At 42.4% G+C, this 23,076-nt stretch overlaps 1 protein-coding gene across 1 annotated transcript in view; it reads right to left on the bottom strand.

Moving 5' to 3' along the window:
* Positions 1 to 22,427: 22,427 nt before the first annotated feature.
* Positions 22,428 to 23,076, bottom strand: part of LOC124605591 (methionine--tRNA ligase, mitochondrial) — a 75,228-nt gene continuing 74,579 nt past the window's right edge. The window contains exon 7 of the mRNA XM_047137378.1: positions 22,428 to 23,067. Coding sequence (XP_046993334.1) covers positions 22,715 to 23,067 — 353 coding nt within the window. The 3' untranslated portion in view covers positions 22,428 to 22,714. The remainder of the gene's footprint in view (positions 23,068 to 23,076) is intronic.

The following is a 23,076-nucleotide window of genomic DNA, read 5'->3' as shown; positions in this document are numbered from 1 at the left end:
AGAAGTCTTCCTCTGTGCTCTTTTTTATCAAGTGCACGCTCCCATGTGTTACTAAGTGCGTAGATGGTGTGTCTATTGAAGTTATCACATACTATAATTTCCATCGCTTTGTTAACCATTGAGTGTACATACACAATCAAAAAAAGTTTTGCATCACCTCAGTTGCGAGAGTTCTGGAACCTCTACAGAAAATTGGAAGAGATATCAACATAAGCATATTTTTGCCCTTTTTATTGCTCATGAAAACTGCACATAGTGTGTTATACCACCATACAGCGAGATCTTCAGAGGTGGTGGTCCATATTGCTGAACTCACCGGTACCTCTAATACCCAGTAGCACGTCCTCTTGCATTGGTGCATGCCTGTATTTGTCATGGCATACTATCCACAAATTAATCAAGGCACTGTTGGTCCAGATTGTCCCATTCCTCAATGGAGATTTGGCATAGATCCCTCAGCGTGGTTGGTAGGTCAGGTCATCCATAAACAGACCTTTTCAATCTATGCCCGGCAGGATCGATAGGGTTAATGTCTGGAGAACATGCTGGTCACTCTAGCCGAGCAATGTCATTCACAAGATGAGCACCACGGGGGCGCGAATTGTCATCCAGGAATACGAATGTCTCGCCAATATGCTACCGATATGGTTGCACTATCAGTCGGAGGACGGCATTCACATATCGTACAGTCGTTATGGTGCCTTCCATGACCACCAGCATCGTACGTCGGCCACCCCAAAACGGAAGGGTACCTCCACCTTCCTGCACTCGCTGGACAGTGTCTAAGGTGTCGGCCTGACCAGGGTGACTCCAAACACGTCTCCGACAATTGTCTAGTTGGAGGCATATGTGATGATCATCGGTGAAGAGAACGTGATGCCAATACTGAGCAGTCCATTCGGCATGTAGTTGGGCCCATTTGTACCTCGCTGCATAGTGTCATGGTTGCAAAGATGAACCTCGCCATGGATGTCTGGAGTGAAGATATGCATCATGCAGCCTATGGTGCACAGTTTGAGTCGTAACATGACATCCTGTGGCTGCACGAAAAGCCATTCCCAGCATACAAGAAAAGAGAAGTAGTCCTTACATGTACCATTAAGACTAAATTGATCAATATTATGCAATAATTGTAGAAGCTGACAAGGGTAACACAACTGTTGTAAAGAACAGAGCAACATATGTAGAAAATCTTTAGACTTCTTCCAAACCAACAACATAACAGAGATACATAAAGATCCAACAGCCAGAATACAAAAAGACATTAAACACATTTCAAACAACATCAACTTTCTACTCACCATCCAAAAAGCAAGAAATATTGTAACAATGAGCCCACAAGCACCTTGCCTTAGATCACAACCTAAGATACACAAAAATGGGACACCCATCAGGCCTACAGTGAACTGTAGGAACAGCCCAACATTCAAACTCAACAAAATGCTCTTCAAAATTCTCAAAGAAGCATACACATTCAATAATGAGAGAACACCTAAAAACACAAAAGAATTTACACAACACGTCAAAAACATAGAAGTACCTGATGGAGCCACATTTGCCTCATTTGACATACAAAACCTTTATTCCTCTGTGCCAATAGATCCCACACTACAGGTAATCAATGCCAACCTACAAGAGAACAAAAAAATTCCCTTCAACCCACATTACTGAACTAATGGACCTGCTTGAATTCACACTTTCACACAACTATTTTTAATTTAACCATAAAATCTACAGACAAACAGATGGTCTGGCAATGGGCTCGAATATTTCCGGACTGCTAGCTGAAATATTTATAAGTAACTTAAAAGACAAAATCCTGAATTCCAATCACCACCTCCTCAAAAATATCATCTACTACTACTACAGATACATAGATGATACCACCATTTTAATCAAAGGCACCAAAGATGACATCAGTGAGTTGAACGAGTTATTCAACAACTCCCATGAAAACATAAAATTCACAGTTGAACACCAAACAGATGACAGTATAAATTTCTTAGACCTTACCATTAGAATAAAGAACAACAGACATCAGTTTGAAATTTATTGGAAGCCTACCACAACACATAATACAATCCACAACTCCTCTTGTCACACCACAGCCCAAAAAATGGCAGCATTCCATTACATGATCAATAGAGCTATCCAATTACCACTCTCTGAAGACAAATGTGAACAAGAAATGGAAATAATAAAACAAACAGCTATTGCAAATGGTTATAACAGCTCCATAGTAGATACCCTGAAAAACTCAATAACGGCAAAGCAATCACAACACAAAAATCAAAAAGAAAATAACATCTTCCATACAATCCCCTTGCTAGGTAACATTTCATATCAGATTGCCAATGTCTTCAAATGAAAAGGCATAAGCATATCCTTTACCACAGGTAACAGACACAACATCAGCACACAAAGCCCACTTTATCACACAGGTGTCTACAAAATTGAATGTTTGGACTGTGACTGCTTCTACATAGGCCAGACAGGCAGATCATTTGAGATTAGATTCAAAGAACACATGGCAGCACTAAAAAACAAAAAATACCACACATCAACAATAGCTATCCACCTGCATGAAACAAAACACCATGTTAACAACTGAAGTATCAGTATCCTACTCATCCAACTAAAAGGCAGTAAACTAGACATCCTTGAAACACTCCAAATATACAAACACCAAACAAAACATCCTGAATCCATCTTAAATGACAATATTTACAATAGTATCATCTCTGTTTTCAGCAACTGCCTACGTCATTAAAAACTGCAAAGCATGTGCACGTGCGCTCGCATGCACACACACAAGCACACAAATATTAACCATAAATATTTAGTCATGTTACCACAACAGCCCCTAAGTGCACAAGAGATTGGCCTCATTTACAGATATATCATCACACCAACAGCTTGTACCCTTGTCAGTGTGAAACTATATGTACATCAACTACTGGCACTAATTGCACATCCATCTGCATATTTTTAAGCATTAAGCAATGTATTACCACAACCTTTAGGCAGTTATTACATGTAACAGATATATCCTTAAGACCCCTTGCCTTGTAAAGTTTGCTCTCATACAATCACTCTTTCCACCCTTCCTCCCCTCTCACTTTCACTTTCTCTTTCTCCCTCCCTGCCTCCAGCCTTTCACATCTATCCATGAATCCCAACCAAAATTATTTGTGTACGATTTTACCACTGTAGCCAATTTGATTATTGTACTTAAAGTTTGTAACACTTCACCTGATTGTATAAATGAGTATGAAGTTTAAGCTATTTTTACTTGTCAAAATCGGATTTATATACCACCTGAAGAATTTATTCCAACAAATATAATCAATACCTCAAACAATACCTCCAAATCCCTTAAAAAATTTATTCTGTAATAATGTTGTTAGGATGTACATTCTTTGTACTTTCTGATAATGTTTTCTCTTCTGCTATACGATCCATGCACCCAATAGTTTCCAACACCATATTTGTCTACAAAATATGACAGTACACATGTGACGACTGGAGGTACTTTATTTTACTTATTTTTATGTTTACCATTAGATACATGTTTAATTTTTTTCGTCAAAAGAAACCCAAAACCATGTTCTGAAATAGTGTTTTGTTTCTCCACTAGACAGTGCCTCCACCAAAAAATCGTAACACAACACACACATAAATGTCATATTAACAAGTGTAAATCCACCTGATGATGGAGGTTTAAACTTTTGAAAAGTGTTGTGGAGATAAATAAACAGTGACTGGTAACAATAAACTTGTGGTTTCATTAATGTCAATAACAGTCACAGTAAAGCCTAACCTAAAATGTTTGCATTTAAAGTTCCCGTCTCCCTGTGTCTCCTCCATGTCTGAACATTGCTTTGGTTCACTTCGAGATGCCTGGACACTTAGCTTGTGAGCCCTTCCTGGCACAATGTAACAAAGCAGATGCGATCGAACCGGTATTGACCATCTAGGCATGGACAAACTACAGGCAACACGAGCTGTGTACCTCCTTCCTATTGGAATGACGAATTAATCAGCTGTCGGACCCCTTCCATCTAACAGGTGCTACTCATGTATGGTTGTTTACATCTTTGGGCGTGTTTAGTTACATCTCTGAACAATTAAAGGGACTGTGTCTGTGATACAATATCCACAGTCAACGTCTATCTTCTGGAGTTCTGGGAACCAGGGTGACACAAAACGTTTTTTGATGTGTGTGCCATAATTCTAGTATGTTCAAACATAGCCTTGTCTGTATTTTATGCTCTGTCCTCAACCACCCTTGATTTTTCATCATTCTTGTATTCAAGATGATACTAACGTTCAACATAGTGACTAGTGACCGGCAATATTCTGTATAGCTGCACCCCCCCCCCCCCTCCCCCTCCATAACTGTTACTGACTCACAAGAAATATTACAAAACTCTACTGTTCTCAGCCAAGATTATCTTTAACAGATTTTTCTTGGGTGGCCCAAATACAGATCTGATGACTTGCCAGCTTAGGACTCTTACCTGTATTAGTGGTTGCACCTCAGAATGGAAACAGTGCTACTTGTTGGTCCTCCCTGAGTTGGCTGAACAGCATTGCATCTCAGTTTCCTCAACAGTGTTGATGTAAAATCACAGAATACCTGGCTCTCTGTATTAGTGTGTTCAACATCTCCCTTCTGAGCTGGTTGAAAGAAGCTATGCCTGTTGAGTCATAGGTCCATATGCATCAGTTTTCTATGCACAGCATGGCTGATTTGGCCATCTGCTTTCGGTTCAACCAGCACATCAAAGAAAAGCAACTGCCCATCCTCCTCCCATTCCTACTGTAAATCTTATGTTCGGATATTTACTATTCATGTGGTTTATAAATTGCTGTGGTGCCTCACAGCCACATGGGCAGATTGAAAATGTATTGACAGCTTATCTGAAGAAACAGTGGGGATGGAGGGGGCACCCAATTAACATTCGTTCTACATCATTCTCCATGAAAAAATTAGCTATGGCTGGTGACAGTCTTAAACACATGGCTGTTCCACCATTCATTTTGTAATTATTTCCACTGCATAAAAAATATGTCGCTGTCAATGTTTGTCAAAACAGTTTTTAAGTTTCAGGGTAGAAATGAGTGGCTAACAGTTTTAATGTTTCTTCTACTGGTAACTTCCTAAAATACGAGACCACGTTCAGGCTACCCATGACTATCAACATCTGCTCTATGTCAATTACACACATTGCCTGATATAGGTGCCAATAATTTAGTAAAATACTTTACCAGCCTGTATGTAGGAGAGGCAATAGCACTAACATTTGGTCTTGGTGATATGCTACCTTTGTGTATTTTAAGCACATCATGCAACCTGTGTGGTCTAGGCATCCTTGTCCTTAAATTCTTCACAAGATCACCAGGGAGGTCAGAGTTCTTTAGTAGCTCCCCTGTCTTCTTGCTAAGTGAGGATATGAGATTCTAAGAATCTTTTATGTGCTGTCTTCCAGTAATACAAACAGTTTCTTATACCGTGTAGCATTGAGGATAACCATAACATTTCCCTTGATGAAGAGTAAAACAACAAACTCTTCAGCCTTCTCCAATGATTCCAGTCCTTGTTCCTCTATCCTCCTAATATTGGGTACAGAGGGCTTGGCTGTCTCTAAAATCTGGCTAGTTGCAAGCCTCACCTCATCTGCTGGCTCATGAGGAAGATGCCTCATTGCTTGTTCCACTCCACTGATAATCTTGGCAACTGGTAGGATTTGTGGAGCTGGTGCGAAATTCAGAACTTTACTTAGAACTGAACTGAATTCAGCTTCTTGTTGGAAAAGTTGGTGACAGTGCAGTAAATGCCACAGAACCCAGCAGTTCCTCATTCGGTCCCGGCGGAGGTTCGAGTCCTCCCACGGACATGGGTGTGTGTGTGTGTGTGTTTGTCCTTAGGATAATTTAGGTTAAGTAGTGTGTAAGCTTAGGGACTGATGACCTTAGAAGTTAAGTCCCATAAGATTTCACACACATTTGAACATTTTGAGTTCCTCATTCACAATTAATGCATTTGAGCTGTTTTGCCATTTTAAGCAATGGCAAAACAACTCACTGTATACTGCCAACGTCAGGTGTACACATTCCCAGTCCTATGGTGAAAGAGCTGCCAACAGAAATAGAGGGAAACTAAATAAGAAGTGAGTGTTGGCATCATGTTTATACTTCATATGACATATCCTCTTACTGACAATAGTGTAGCTTCTTTTGTGTAAAATTCTGTTTGCTGTTCACTGAAGCAATGCAGATTTAGTTTACTGAAGCAGTACACGTTTAACTCCTGATGACAGTGATGGAAACAATCACTGAAAGTTTGGGATTTTATTCACAATGTTATGTAACATTTATAGACTTATAGTAGATCAAAAACTAAATGTTGCAAGAAACTATACTGAAAGTGGCAGATGGGCCACTCATACATAATGTTAAAAAGTGCCCCACATCTAAAGGGGTGTCTGGCTACTGACTAATTTCACTACTTCATGAAGATGCTGGAAAAGATTATGCAACCAAGAAATGCAACTTACCACTCTCAAAATAAGGTACTTATTTAGCCTCGATTTAAATTGAGTGCACAGCTTCTTGTATTTTCTTACCAAGCCCTTGTGCAGTGATTTTCTTTCATGCACGAGGAAAATTCTTCCAACTTCTTTTATAGCCGAGATTATGTATCTCTGCTTTCTTAACCAAGTTGCCTAGATTTTAAAATAATGATTTTTTTTCTCAGCATTGTTTAATCAGAAGGACCAACCTTAATTTTCTTTCTTTTGTAATTGTATGCTTGATATACGTGCAGCAGCGGTACATTACATCTGACACACTTCTCACATTCTTGACAAATTAACTTCTACTTATTATTCATACTGTTCATGAGCAGAAGATCAAATCTTACACTATAAAGTTTGTAATAGTTCATATGATGCCATGTCTTTTAATGTGGAGTAAGCTGCAATGTAATCTAATTCTAATAATAATTATTTCATGACAGAATGTTTCTGATCAAAGCACTTACAACTTATTTCAGATTTAATAAAAGTAAAGTTTAAAATATTATTATTTGTTTATCTTTTCTTGCATACTATTACTGACTGATCTCTTAGTGCTCACAAAAAAGAATCACATAATTTAAACGACACAATTTAAGAGACTATACTGGTCTCATGCAGATATGATTTTTTTGTGTTTATATATTGAAGTGGTGAGTGAAAATTTATACCAAGACTAGGAAATGAACTCGGGTCTCTTGCTTACTAGGCAGGTGCGTTAGACACAACTGCATGGGTTATCCTAGCACACCTCCTCCCTTCGTCCAAATTCTCACTTCCACCTTAGTCTACTTTAAATTCCCACTTACACATGAACAGAATTGCCAAGGCTCACCGTGTTCTGGGATAGCACCTCAGCATTGAATGTAAATGGAGGATCCAGCCTAAAATCTAGGTGCAGGTACTTATACATATTATTTGGATTGACGAGGGAGGTGTGCAGGGTAATCCACACATGTGTGCAAACTGCTGTGTCAAGGTGGCTTAATGGCTAGTGCACCTTCCTAGAAAGCAGGAGACCCGGGTTTGATTCCCAACCTTAGTACAAATTTTCACTCGCTGCTTCAGTCTATATACATAAAAAATTATTTATGTATGAGACTAGTAAACTTTCTGAAATTGTGTCATTTCATTTGTATAACTACCTGCACATGTGTTTCAGGCTGGATCCTCCATTTACGTTCAATGCCGAGGTGGTATTCCAGAACATGGAGAGCCTTGGCAATGCTGTTTGTGTGTAAGAGAGAATTTAGCGTAGACTGGGGCGGTGGTGAGAATTTGGATCGAGGAGGGAGGTGTGCCTGGATAATCCATGCTGTTTTGCAAACCGCTGTGCCAAGGTGGCTTAGTGGCTAGCGCACTTGCCTAGTAAGCAAGAGACTGGGGTTTGATTCCTCGCCTTTATACAAATTTTCATTTGCCGCTTCAGTGTATATGCATAACAACATATAATTTTCAATATTAGCCTTCAGCAGGCATTGTAAAATTGAATGATCCACTACAGTACCTCTTCCTCAGTGGGTAATACGCACCAGCACGACCTGCCATGGTGACACTGTGTACTTTTCTCATACATAAATGTTTTCCTTCACGTTTTCATTTTTTAATTGATATAAGATGAGAATGAATAAAATATATTTCAGAAGTTAATGAAAATTTATTTTCAAGACATTACAAGTCGTTTTCAGTGTGAAACATGTCAAAGCAAGGTGCTCCCCACAAGGAAAGTTCGCATTCTGTGCACCAGTATAAGTCTCTCTGTGAAGTCCTTTTCTCATGCACACCATACATTTACCTGTTGGCATTTTCTTCATAGTAGACAGAAGGAGATCTGGAAAATGCCTGGCTGTAAGGCACATTGCTTTCGGTGTTCAAGGTGGGCGTCCTACTGATGTCCCATGTTATGAAGAAGATATGGCCAATTGTTTGCCAAGACTAATCATGAAGTTCATTCTATATCATTTTCCACCATTCTTCTTATACAGAAGATATGCAATGAAGCATTCAGTGTTTAATAAGTGGCACAAAGGCTTCTGATAACATTTTTTCAGCCTGTTCCTGAGCATCTGATAGCTTCGCACCTATCCATACCTCTCGTATTCTTGCTGTAATCAACGTGGCTTTTGAACAATTCCCTTCTTTGAATTTACATTTAAAAATGTATTGTCATGGAAGGTGCTGACCATAATGACGTCTCTTTCATCGCTCCATTTCATTAAACTCTGCTTGCCTCTGTACCTTGTTATGTGCCCTCTTCCTTTATTACAAAGTCAGGGAACCTCTTCCTGTCTTGTCACACTGTGCTGACAACTGTCATCCAAATCTGGAGTGGTGTACCAGTTGTCAATATAAATGCAGAAGCCTTTCCCGAGTAGTTCACATGCACGCCTCAAAACAATTTTAGAGGTTATTGTTCCTTCTGGATAGTGTCATTTCCAGTGTAAACAACAAAGTCCCATCATACATACCCAGATCTGCTTCCACAGAGTTCGTACAATTTGATGCCAACTCCACTGCACTTTGATGGAACAATTTGCCTCCATCAAGCTGTCCTTTCCAGAGCAACAACAATTTGTCAGCAGTCATGTTCCATGCACCATGATGAGGTGAAATATGAATAGCTTTCTCTGGTAGTGCCTACTGGCAGAATTTCAATAAAGATGAAACCGTTTTTCACTCATCAGTTTCCCAAAGAAAGGAGTGTCAACTGATTGTGTTCTCATTTGTGTGAATTCATGGAAGTGTAGCCATTCGTGAGGATTCCAATAAGTGTTTTTGCCTCATCAACTTGTAGTATCCTGCCAACTGCAAACCCTGGAGCATGCTGCTAAATTGGGAAGAGCTATGAACTGTTGTCATGTAAGTTTGTCCGTGCAGCTATTATTTTGCACAAAGCATCATCCAAAAACACATAAAACAACTCACCACATCATATTGTTTTGGACGCATAACTGTACTACTTCTACCACTGAACAAATATTGATCACTAACTGAACTAGCATGCACAAATGCATTAGGTACCGTCAGCTGCAGTAGTGTCTCATCATCAGATGTTTCTGTATTGAGGTCACTTCCACTAGCTTCAAGATCCACATCATGAATATGGTGTCACCGCCAGACACCACACTTGCTAGGTGGTAGCTTTAAATCGGCCGCGGTCCATTAGTACATGTCGGACCCGCGTGTCGCCACTGTCAGTGATCGCAGACCAAGCGCCACCACACGGCAGGTCTCGAGAGACTTACTAGCACTTGCCCCAGTTGTACGGACAACTTAGCTAGCGATGCAACACTGACGAAGCCTCGTTTATTTGCAGAGAAGATAGTTAGAATAGCCTTCAGCTAAGTCAATGGCTACGACCTAGCAAGGCGCCATAGCAATTGATAGTTATCGTATGAAGCATGTCTCATCAAGAACGATGTATACAAATGATGGATTAAAGTTAAGTATTCCAGCAGCTACGTACTATTCTTTATAGCATTCATTCCGTATCCTGTTTCAGACCTCACGCCAGCCTGCTTGAGTTTAACGCGTGCATTTCGGCCTTCTCTAGCTATACAACAAATGGCGACGAGGATGGGATGTTACAAAGAAATTACTTCAGTACTGGGTCATCTGTATAATCAGTCTCTATTGAATCCGTATGCACCAAGGATACCATTGAAACCTGGTGCAGGAGTACCAAAAGATGGGAACCAAGCCTAACCTGCTGAAGCTGAAAAGCAGATGAAGAAGATAATACAGCAGGCACTGTCAACAAAGGATGAACTCCTGCATGTAGCTATATATGACTGGATGTTAGGAAAACAGCTTTTAGAGCAGTTAGTGACAATCTCTGAACCTAGCTTTGAAAGATACTTGAAGCATTCTGCAGAGCGCAACAGTGATAGTAATTACATCAATGACCTGCTTTGGAAGTTCTATGAGAAGAATGAAAATCACGCTGAAGCTGCACAAATTTTTCTTAAAATGGCAACAACTCCTGGGTCTTCTCTGAATCTTAATCAGCGGATAGCTTACTTAGCTCGAGCAGTTATGTGCATGCGTAGTGATAAAGTGGGTTGTGCACCTCATCTAGGAATTGTGCTTCAGGAACTTGAAGACAAGATTGATGTGGCCCACGTACAACAACAGATTTTTAAGCTAGTCAATCCCTCCCTTCAACAAGTGATAGACATATTGGATAGGCAAGACACACTTGACTTAGCTCAGGAATCGTTTGAAACTTTGCCAGCTGTGTGTCACATTAACCGGCCCGCCGGGTGAGCTGCACGGAACTGTAAACAGCCCTCGCGCACGTCCGCGCAGCAACGTGTCCCGCGCCAGCATGCAAATGCAGTACTAAAGTCGTGCCCGCGGTGTGCTACTAGACATTCGCGTGAGAACTGCCCGTCACGCCAAGCTATTTGATTTTTCTGTAATAAAAAAGGACATGTTCAAAGTGTTTGCCAGAAAAAGCTCAGATCGGACACTAAAAACCATTCCAGGCCCTTTGCTTCGCACCGGAATCGAACCAAGAATACTCAGGCTCGTGAACCTTCGCCCATGGACATCCATGTAGTTCATTCCACTCCGCCCAGTGCCACTCTCTCTAATGGTGACTGTGTTCGTCCCACAAAAAGTGTGCGTCGACATCGACGGAAATCACGTCAAGTCGCATGTGATTCTGTACCAGTGTCTGTTCACGTTGCACAAAACAGTCGCTCTTGTCGTCAGCAGGACAATAAACTTTTTGTAGACTTGGACATTAATGGCAACGTGATCCCATTCCAGCTCGATACCGGAGCTGCAGTTTCATTGATCAATAAAGACACGTACAAACAACTGGGCAACCCTCCATTGCGTGCCGCAAATGTTAAGCTCATTAGTTATTCAGGACAGCATCTCCCTGTGTTACGACAGTGCAGCCTTCTTGCAACATACAAGGGACAAACAAAACTTGTGTCATTTTACGTCCTTCGTTCTTCTTCTGCAGTGAACTTGTTTGGTTTAGATTTATTTCAGTTGTTTAACATGTCTATAGTCAATCAGGTCCTATTAGTGAACCAGACTGTGCCTTCAGACAGTGTTTCTCATCTATGTGAAGAATTTGCAGACATTTTTGCACCGGGCCTTGGTTGCGCTAAGGACTATGAAGCGCATTTGGAACTGAAAGTCAACGCGCAACCGAAATTTTTCCGAGCGCGCAATGTTCCCCACGCATTGCGTGATGAGGTCGCAAGAACATTACAGGATTTAGAATCACAAGGTGTAATTGAACGTGTGCAGGCTTCTCTCTGGGCCTCACCCTTAGTAGTTTTACCAAAACCTTCCGGAAAATTGAGACTTTGTGTGGACTTCAAGGCAACAGTGAATCCACAACTAGTGATTGCCACTTTTCTTTTACCCCGCCCGGAAGATCTTTTTGATAAACTGTGCCCGGGTAAATATTTTTCTAAGTTGGACCTCGCAGATGCGTACTTGCAAATACCGGTGGACGAAGAATCCCAGCGCGTATTGTTGGTTAACACGCATCTTGGTTTGTATCGATTCAAAAGACTGCCATTCGGGTGTGCATCCGCCCCTGCATTGTTTCAGCAGTATCTGCAAACTGTTTGCGCGTCGGTCCCTACTGCAGCAAACTATCTGGACGATATTGTGATCTCCGGAAAGACAGAAGAAGAACATTTAGCAAACCTCCGAACATTATTTCAGGTCTTGCGACAAAATGGTCTTCGCTTGCGGAAGGACAAATGTGTGTTTTTTGCTCGTGACTTACCATATTTGGGACATGTAATCAATGCCCAGGGCATACATCGAAGTCCAGAGCACCTTCGTGCCAAACAAGACTTGCCTTCACCGCAGAATTTGAAGCAGCTACAGAGTGTGTTGGGAAAACTTAATTATTATACTAACTATGTGCCGCAAGCCTCTTCCATTTCAGCTCCACTTCATCGCTTACGCCGTAAAGGTGTTCCGTTTGTCTGGACGACGGAATGCGAACGCGCCTTTCGCCAATTGAAATCGGTGTTGCTTCCTAATATTTGCCTTATGCCATTCGATCCCCAGAAACCCCTATTGTTGATGGTAGATGCATCGGATTTCGGGATCGGTGCTGTGCTTGCGCACAAAGATGGATCGCATGATCGCCCTATTGCCTTTGCGCCCAAATTGCTCTCGTCTGCGCAAAGAAATTATTCACAGATAGAGAAAGAAGCTTTGGCTCTCGTGTTTGGTGTTACAAAGTTTCACAATTTCTTGTATGGTCGTCACTTTACCATCATCACAGACCACAAACCTTTGACATCGCTTTTTCATCCGAACAAGCCTGTACCTCCACGTACAGCGCAGAAATTCATTCGCTGGTCTATTTTCCTCTCACAGTACCGCTACGATATCTTGTATTGGTCCACTGCTAAGCACGGAAATGCCGATGCGTTGTCCCGTTTGCCTGTTGCTGAGGATAGAGCATTCGATTCCTCCGAACTTGCTTGCATGTTCATTGATGCGGAAACCGATGACGTGGTCAAATCGTTTCCGATTGATTTTTGTCGTGTAACTACAGCCACAGCTGCTGACCTGTCCTTGCTACCGTTTTGCGTTTTGTTGCTACGCAATGGCCCTTGTCCAAGTCACGGATCGAGGATCCGTTGGTTTGCCGATTTTTTGCTCACAAGGAGAGACTTTTTGTACGACGTGGTGTTTCGCTGTTGCGTTCTGATAATGATCAGTCCAGGGTCGTGGTCCCACATTCGTTACAGTCCTCTGTCTTACGGCTTCTCCACCAAGGATATTGGGGTATAGTGCGAACAAAACAACTTGCTCGTCAGCACTGTACATGGTTCGGAATCGATGCTGCGATTACGAATATGTGCTCTTCTTGCATGGCGTGTGCCAAACAACAATCCACCCCACCGCGGAAATTCTTTGCATGGCCGAAAGCCACTTCCCCTTGGCAACGCTTGCACATGGATTTTGCTGGTCCATTCTGGAATGCTCGATGGTTGGTTGTGGTCGATTCTTTCAGTAATTTTCCTTTTGTTGTCCGGATGTCTTCCATGACGTCATCTGCCACCATCCAAGCGTTATCTGCTATCTTTTGCATTGAAGGTCTTCCACAGACTATTGTTTCCGACAATGGCCCACAATTCATGTCCGCAGAATTTCAGTCATTCTGCAAGGCCAATGGTATTCAACATCTGACGTCCACGCCGTTTTCGCCTCAGTCAAACGGTGCTGCTGAACGATTGGTCCGGACTTTCAAGTCACAGATGTTGAAGTTGAAAGAGTCGCATTCTCGGGAGGACGAGTTATTGCTCTTCTTGTCCTCGTATCGCTCTCAGCCCCGAGATGGTCGTTCACCGGCTGAGTTGCTCATCGAACTTTGATGTCTTTGTTGCATCCGCCACATCAGGTTCCTGTGCAGCGGCGGACGCCTGCTTTTGCTCCAGGCGACGTTGTATACTATCGCAACTATCGCGGTTCACAGCGTTGGCTCGCAGGGCACATTCTTCGCTGCCTCGGCCGCGCTATGTATCTGGTTTTGGGGGCCTCTGGTGAGGTGCGTCGGTATCTCAATCAGCTGCGCCTCTGTCGTCGCACGGGTTCTGCCGCTCCCCGTCTGCTTTCAGCGATGGTGCCGTCCGGTCAGCACCCTGGGGACCCATCTACTGGCTCGCCTCATCCCCAGGTGTCACCGACGCTGCCTTCCATTCTGCCCCATGGCGACGTGCCGCCGCCGCCTGTTCTCCCGCCGGCGCCGCCCGCAGTGTACGCATCGCTGCAGCTGCCAGGCGCCTCCCTGGGTCACGCGCCGCCGATCGCTTCCCGTGACCAGCAGTCCTCCGCCATGGACCTCTTGCCCGCTCCGGACCACATGGCGTCTTCGCGCGTCGGGTACCCCGACGCGATGGAGGTCGACCCTTCGGCCCCTCCTGTCTCTTTACGGGCGCATACACCGCATGTTGGCGTGCACCCTGGACTAGGTTTTCAGGCGTTTCCTAGCTCCCCTCGGACCGAATGGCCGGGTGCGGGTGGCACAGCCTCGCTTGTTGTTAGGCTCCCCACCTCATCGCATACGCCAACATGGGGTCCTCCCCACGGCGGCCGGAAGCCTTATAACACGACCGTTCGCCGATTTGCGGGGGAGGAATGTGGTGTCACCACCAGACACCACACTTGCTAGGTGGTAGCTTTAAATCGGCCGCGGTCCATTAGTACATGTCGGACCCGCGTGTCGCCACTGTCAGTGATCGCAGACCAAGCGCCACCACACGGCAGGTTTCGAGAGACTTACTAGCACTCGCCCCAGTTGTACGGACGACTTAGCTAGTGACGCAACACTGACGAAGCCTCGTTTATTTGCAGAGAAGATAGTTAGAATACCCTTCAGCTAAGTCAATGGCTACGACCTAGCAAGGCGCCATAGCAATTGATAGTTATCGTATGAAGCATGTCTCATCAAGAACGATGTATACAAATGATGGATTATAGTTAAGTATTCCAGCAGCTACGTACTTTTCGTTATAGCATTTATTCCGTATCCTGTTTCAGACCTCACGCCAGCCTGCTTGAGTTTAACGCGTGCATTTCGGCCTTCTCTAGCTATACAACAATGAAAGCTTTCAGAACTGTCACTGAAATTATCATCACTTCTACAAGGAGAAGGCTACCATCTATTGGATGAAGCTCAACTAATACCACAGTATCAATGGCAGACCGATGATTCATCATTCCCACTAGCTACTAGCCACAGAATGCAATGGATGGACATACCCATCCAAACCATTGTGTATTAGCAGAGTGTGGGTAGATACAAGGTCTGTTCAAAAAATTCTGTAACATTCGTAGTTTTGCACCAATGGTGCAATGGAGTAAAATGCGGTTGGTATCCCTGCACACACACCTGTGTTTAATGTGTAACTGCCGGAAGTTTTATTGTTGTATGTCTGTTAGTTATTGTTCAGTGCTGCTTTGAGTAGAATATTGTGTTGCCCACTTTGCGAATTTCGAGATGGGAGAGTTAGAGGAGCAATGCATCTGCATTACATTTTGTACGAAACTCGAGAAAACCTTTACAGAGACACACCAAATCATGCAGGAAGCCTACAGTGATGAGTGGTTAAGCTGTACTTGGTGTTACAAATGGCCAGACAGAAGTTAAAGAGGAACTTCATTCAGAATGCCTTTTACCATCAACAGACAATGCCCATATCAGGAAAGTCAATGAAATTGTGCATGCCAATTGAAGACTTACTATCCGAGAGATTGCAGCAGGATGTAACATTTCAGTTAGATCATGTCATGAAATCCTGATGCAGCATCTCAGAATGCATCATGTTGGCATCAAGTTCATCCCACGGCTCATGAGTCAAGACCAGAAAGACTTCTGCCTCGCAATCTGTGAAGAACTTTTGGATAGTGCATAACTAGTGATGAGATATGGGTCTACGGTTATGATGTTGAGACCAGGGTTCAATATTGAAAAGGTTCTTTTAAGGCCTAAAAAAGGTTGTCAGGTCAGGTCAAAGTCAAAGCCAAGCTGTTAGTTTTCTTTAAGTTTAAAGGATTAGTTCATCATGAATTCATGCTGCAGGGACAAACTGTTAATTGATGGTACTATCGGAACATGTTGAGACACCAGTGAGATAATGTGAGAAGGAAACAGCCTGAAATGAGGCAGGATAATTCATGGCTCTTGCATCACAACAATGCATCCGCAAATTCACCTCTGTTGGTATGTGGCTATTGTACAAAAAACAAAATCCTGTGCTGCCTCATCCTCTGCTCTCTCCAGACCTGGCCCATTGAAAGTATGAAGATTTGCAACGTTAGATGAGAAAAAAGAAAATTTGCAGAGGGCACTTTGTGGGATCCAGCGAGAAGCATACCGAGACTGCTTCCAGATATGGAAACAGCTTTGGGAGAGGGGTCTCAATTACGGAGAAGAATTTTCGAAGAAGATCATGCACAATAGGTAAAAGGTAGGTGCAGAAGAATTTTGTGGACAAAGTCCTGGAATTTTTTGAACAGACCTCATATATCCTTCATGTGTACTTAAAGGGTTAACCTCCAATGAAGTAGTTGACAATAATCAACTTGAGTTCAAAACCATAAATATAAGGCTAGAAGCAGAAATTACTTGCACTACCCTTCACTTAGCCTTATAGAAACAAGAGAGATATTCACTGATAAAAGTCTTTGACCAGTTACCCAGTGGTGTTAATAATTTCAAAGACAGCAAAAGTATCTTCAACGACAAACTGAATCCACATCATCTTGACAACACCTTCTGCTCCATAAAATATTTCCGAATATGTAATAACATTTTGTGTATGTGTGTGTGTGTGTGTGGGGGGGGGGGGGGGGGGGAGACAGAGAGAGAGAGAGAGAGAGAGAGAGAGAGAGAGAGAGAGACAGAGAGAGAGAGAGAGAGAGAGAGAGAGAGAGAGAGAGAGAGAGAGGGAGGGGGAGAGAGCGCACGTGTCACAGTTATGCTCCATGGAACATGCAAATAACTAAACTACCTAATTTGATATGTAGTACTATAAAGAGAACACAGAAGCTTAATGTTTTATAAATTAATCATGATGTTATGTAGAAGTTAAATGTATTTTTTTTATGGCAGAGACAAACTGAATTATCTTAACTGTGGTTGCTCTAATATTTACTTAGATATTTATTACTCCTGGGGTAACTAAAAAAAAAAAAAAAAAGAAGAGATCATGAAGACTGTATGTGAAAATTACTATAATGTTTTGCCATATAGCTGCAAAGGAACATGGAATACAGATTGGCTTTCATTATGATGGGAGGAACAGTTTTGAAGAAAACAAGTCCAACAGATGTAGTACTTGAGGTCAAGGTCACTCTGTCTTCAGGCTCATCAAGATTTAGTCATCAACTAGCACACCTGCAATTATAAGATAATTAATAAAATAACAGGTCCCTGTGTAAAACACTAATATGGAAACTGAAGTCTAAATAGCATGCAGATGCTATTTATTAACTAGAGGTTCAAAATGCACCCAAGCAGAAAACCTCTGAGAATAGGCAGATCAAACTAGAGCAAATTCACACACAGTTGCTGATCTCATCTGTAACAAGTCTCATGTCCATTATCAAAGCCTGAGCTTACCCAAAAATTTATAACCACCACCAAGATCCAACAGATACAACCTTGAAATTTTTGTCCAACCAATAATTTCATTTCCATTCACAACTTTGCCTATAGATTTTTTCAGCAAATCATTTTTGTGGCGAATATATACAATTCTTGTGGCAAGAAGGTCTTGCCCACTCATTGTCTCCTTTGAACCTTAATCTGTCCTCACGATTTTAATGCGAATTTTTCCCTGCTTCTGTTTTTCTATCTTTTGCACCCTCTGCCTCTCGTTTTTCCACTCTCGCCATTTCTAACACTCCAAACCGTCCTCTTCCCATGATGAGTCCCATCACATATTACATGCATTCTTTTTGAGAACATGCTTTTGCACTATCAAAATTAAGGTTCCACATACTGTTTCTTAAAACCTGCTTGTCCCTTGGAGTTACTACCAAAGGTCTAATATTGAAAGTCCCTTTTTCTGGATACAATACTACTCTGCACCAGCCTCTTTTACAGTTTCAAATACAGCAATCTCTTGCACTTACCCGTCTAATCTTTGACCTATACGCCACATCTACCAGTTTCAACTCCACCAGACTTTTTTCCTTCTACAAAATCCTGCAGTTATCTGCCCCTAATATTTCCTTGGATGGTATCATACACCAAGCCCACTTCAGACTGGAACAACATGCCAGACTTCACCTCAAAAAGCTATCCCACCTTCTCCTAAATCTCCTCAACAGTGGTGTTTTCATTCCTGTGCTCTGCAGCTCACCAAATAGCCACAACATCAACCACCACTCGTCTCCTACAAGTTGAGCATGGCCAACCTCCTTAACATCCCGTAGCCTGTATCACTGCCTCCCAGATCAGTAATAACTCAATTACAAAAACCAGTCACAACTGCACAGTATTCTCAACCTCTCGTCCAAAGCACTCCCCCCCACTAATTAACTGTGTTATCCAAGGGTCTCACTTTCAGCCCTAAACCTGCATTTAACTATGCTGCTTTGGTGAAGGACCTACTTTCCTTTACACATAATGACAACTGAAAATATCACTTTGCAAACCCAATCCCAAAACCTTTCCGACAGCAGACCTGACATTGAACCCTGCCTTGAACAGTACTGACCACAATCCCAACTTGACCCACTACCATTACTTCAGAATCATCCCTTACATGCCTTCCAAGAATTCCTCACTTCCAGCATTGCATCACAACCTTTCCTCAGATTCCTACTAATGTGACCCCAATATGTCCTCTGCAGAACTCCATGATCTACGTTCCCTAAAAGCTGATGACTCCATCATTAACTATCCATTTACATTATATTATCAATAATTGATTACTTTCTTTGTTATACTAACTGACGATGAGTTTTCTGCATGTGTTTATATGATTGAGCAGCAGTCATTTGGTACAACACGGGAGCACACTCTTTATTGGTCACGAGGGAAAAGTTGTGCAAGCGGTGCCTCCGAGGTGGAGCCACCTAGCGATGTTCAGCAGAGTGTACAGTGTTTTGGTGCCTAACTCCAACAGGGATATAACATTTTATTTCTGCTGTGGCAATTGGGATGCACTGAGAGTCCCAGCTGCTTGTAATCCACTTGTCACTACCATCTCTGTGTCTGGTAGTGGGATCTGTTTAAGCAGGTGACACCTCCTTATTGCCAGGAACCATGTCCACAGCCCCCTGGAGTGAAGGCATCAAGTCACTGCACAGCAAACTGAGGTGAAGGAAATGCTGTCTGGTGAGAGGAAAGAGAGAGCAAGGCCTCTTGTATCTCGTAGCAGGCTGCTAGAATGCGAGTCAACTAGGGCAAAGTTGGTTCTGACAATGGTACAAATAGAGGGCTTAGTGGATGCTTATTATTTCTAGAAACTGTGGGCACAGATAATAGTGGCCAGAATCCATCCAGGTTGGTGCCTAATTGTGCAAGTACATAGAAAGACACTAGACATATTCCTGGCTCAGCAGCTACTGATTGGAGTCTTGCACACTTGGGTGCAATAGTTGCAGGAGTGTCTCGTGTTGTTGCCAAGCCAAATTTAAGACAGATTCTTGTCAACCTCTGGGTTGAACCTGTAGGTATATAGGGTAATGCCAACAGTGCTTTAGGCATGGGCCATCTAACATGTGAACCATCAGCTCCATCCCATCTCACTATTTGGCTCAGGGTGGAATAGTAGCTTAAGAAAGTGCGAAGTTCCATCCTGCTCACACAAAATAGAGAACGAGGTGACCACAGCAAGCAAAACATAATAAAATTTATAAGCCTTGAAAGGCAAATCTTGTATGAATGGCATCAAGGTCACTACCAAAGTCAATAAATCCAAGCAAGCTAGCAGTCTTGTTTTGTGTTATTCTCTTTTTAAAAAAGGGAAAGCAGAACAAGGTTTCATGTCCTGTCAACTGTTCAGTCTAGGAAAGGAAATCAGCCACCTATCCTGCCTTGTATTAAGTAATTTAGGAAATCACAGGGAATACAGTCCTTAACATAAGTAAACACAGAATTTCATCACGCAATAAACTGAGCTGAAATCATTCACCATTAGAATGTTAGTTTTACATGCTACCATTAGCACTGATAGTTCTACTTTTGAAAAATAAGAAATTAGTAACATATAAAGAATAGTAACTAAAATCGATTAAGGTAAGCAACTGGGTAGTGTCTTGTTACAGCAGAGTGACAGATACTCTGAAGCAAGTTTATTTCACAAAGCTCACAACATAGAAAAAAATAGATGGTAACTCACTGCCTAATGATTACATAAACAAACCTATAAGAGGAACTCACTTTAAATTCTTCTTCTCTCCAAATTTTGAAGACCAAAGAAGCCATGGTGTTGGATATATTTTTAAAAATGAATCCCATCTTTCTGTAAATATGTATGTATACTTTCATGCCCCTCTTAATTATAAGTAGTTTGCTTAAGTCAATCAGATTAGAATTCTGCACTTAGGCTTCAAGCTCATGGGTAGAGTGTGAGACTCCTTTATTGTTATTTTGCACAGGCTGCTAGTGGAGATGGTTTAATAGTTTGACCTGAGGTAACACAGATCAAAATCTTGACAGCATATTATTTAAGGGATCATCATTATTCTGATTGATTTGCTGAAGCCCAGCATGATTTCCTCTCCTGTGACAATCTATTCATCTCACAGTACCACTGTCTTCAATTATTATGGTCTACAAAAATCACAAGTTGTCAATTTTCTGTTGACACACAGTTATCCACAATTATGGGGAAATAATGATATCAATATAATGGAAGGAAACATTCCACATGGGAAAAATTATATATAAAAAAACAAAGATGAGGTGACTTACCGAACAAAAGCGCTGGCAGGTCGATAGACACACAAACAAACACAAACATACACACAAAATTCAAGCTTTCGCAACAAACTGTTGCCTCATCAGGAAAGAGGGAAGGAGAGGGGAAGACGAAAGGAAGTGGGTTTTAAGGGAGAGGGCAAGGAGTCATTCCATTCCCGGGAGCGGAAAGACTTACCTTAGGGGGAAAAAAGGACAGGTATACACTCGCACACACGCACATATCCATCCACACATACAGACACAAGCAGACATATTTAAAGACAAAGAGTTTGGGCAGAGATGTCAGTCGAGGCAGAAGTGTAGAGGCAAAGAAGTTGTTGAAAGACAGGTGAGGTACGTCCCCTCAAACCCAGAATCCCCCACAGAAGAACCACAAAAGTGCCCCACTTGTGACAGGATACTTTCCGGGACTGGACCAGACTCTGAATGTGGCTCTCCAGCAGGGATACGACTTCCTCAAATCCTGCCCTGAAATGAGATCCATCCTTCATGAAATCCTCCCCACTCCACCAAGAGTGTCTTTCCGCCGTCCACCTAACCTTCGTAACCTGTTAGTTCATCCCTATGAAATCCCCAAACCACCTTCCCTACCCTCTGGCTCCTATCCTTGTAACCGCCCCCGATGCAAAACCTGTCCCATGCACCCTCCCACCACCACCTACTCCAGTCCTGTAACCCGGAAGGTGTACACGATCAGAGGCAGAGCCACGTGTGAAAGCACCCACGTGATTTACCAACTGACCTGCCTACACTGTGATGCATTCTATGTGGGAATGACCAGCAACAAACTGTCCATTCGCATGAATGGACACAGGCAGACAGTGTTTGTTGGTAATGAGGATCACCCTGTGGCTAAACATGCCTTGGTGCACAGCCAGCACATCTTGGCACAGGGTTACACCGTCCGGGTTATCTGGATACTTCCCACCAACACCAACCTATCCGAACTCCGGAGATGGGAACTTGCCCTTCAGTATATCCTCTCTTCTCGTCATCCGCCAGGCCTCAATCTCCGCTAATTTCAAGTTGCCGCCACTCATACCTCACCTGTCTTTCAACAACTTCTTTGCCTCTACACTTCTGCCTCGACTGACATCTCTGCCCAAACTCTTTGTCTTTAAATATGTCTGCTTGTGTCTGTATGTGTGGATGGATATGTGCGTGTGTGCGAGTGTATACCTGTCCTTTTTTCCCCCTAAGGTAAGTCTTTCCGCTCCCGGGAATGGAATGACTCCTTACCCTCTCCCTTAAAACCCACTTCCTTTCGTCTTCCCCTCTCCTTCCCTCTTTCCTGATGAGGCAACAGTTTGTTGCGAAAGCTTGAATTTTGTGTGTATGTTTGTGTTTGTTTGTGTGTCTATCGACCTGCCAGCGCTTTTGTTCGGTAAGTCACCTCATCTTTGTTTTTTTATATATAATTATGGGGAAATATTTATTTAAAAAAGATAATAGTTTATTGCCTACTTTTCATAAAAAGAAGCAAAGAAATACAGCATCTGTTGATAATGAACAATCTACTTTGTATCTGAAATCGCACACAACAAGGAAATTCATTGTACAACTGAACAATTGGATCCCTGTACATCAACTACTATGACAGTTACAGTAATGTCACCCTTTCTTTGTACCCCTCCAATTTAACTTCTGTGAAGGTTAAAACAATGCTTCATCACATGCAGCAGGAAGAACTTAATAATCCATTTTATTACTTAAACTGTAGCCTCCTAAACAGTGCTGAACGATCTGTTCCCAGCTTCCAACCTCCAATGTTTCCACCACTCCAACTTAGAGTCTGTAAGCTTGCCCAATCTCTGGCACTTGGTGAAGTTCCCAATCTGTCTAACACCTGTTCTGCTAGACGTGGTGCAATTGGCAACAGTAACACACTGCTCACTCTCAGTGTTTCCATTACCATGTGAATTTCTGCATTGCGCTTTTCTCTATGTGCTTCCCAAGGCCGCTGAAGTTCAAAAAACCGATTTGCCTCATGTAAGGTTCCTATAATTGTGTCAATGGCACGATGAAAATTAAATTCTTCAAAGTGCTCTTTTACCACACCTGCAAAAA

This window comes from Schistocerca americana, chromosome 3, assembly GCF_021461395.2.
Source record: "Schistocerca americana isolate TAMUIC-IGC-003095 chromosome 3, iqSchAmer2.1, whole genome shotgun sequence".
Taxonomy (NCBI): Eukaryota; Metazoa; Arthropoda; class Insecta; order Orthoptera; family Acrididae; genus Schistocerca; species Schistocerca americana.
The sequence above is the reverse complement of the archived record's forward strand: the minus strand, read 5'-3'. Positions and strand labels throughout refer to the sequence as shown.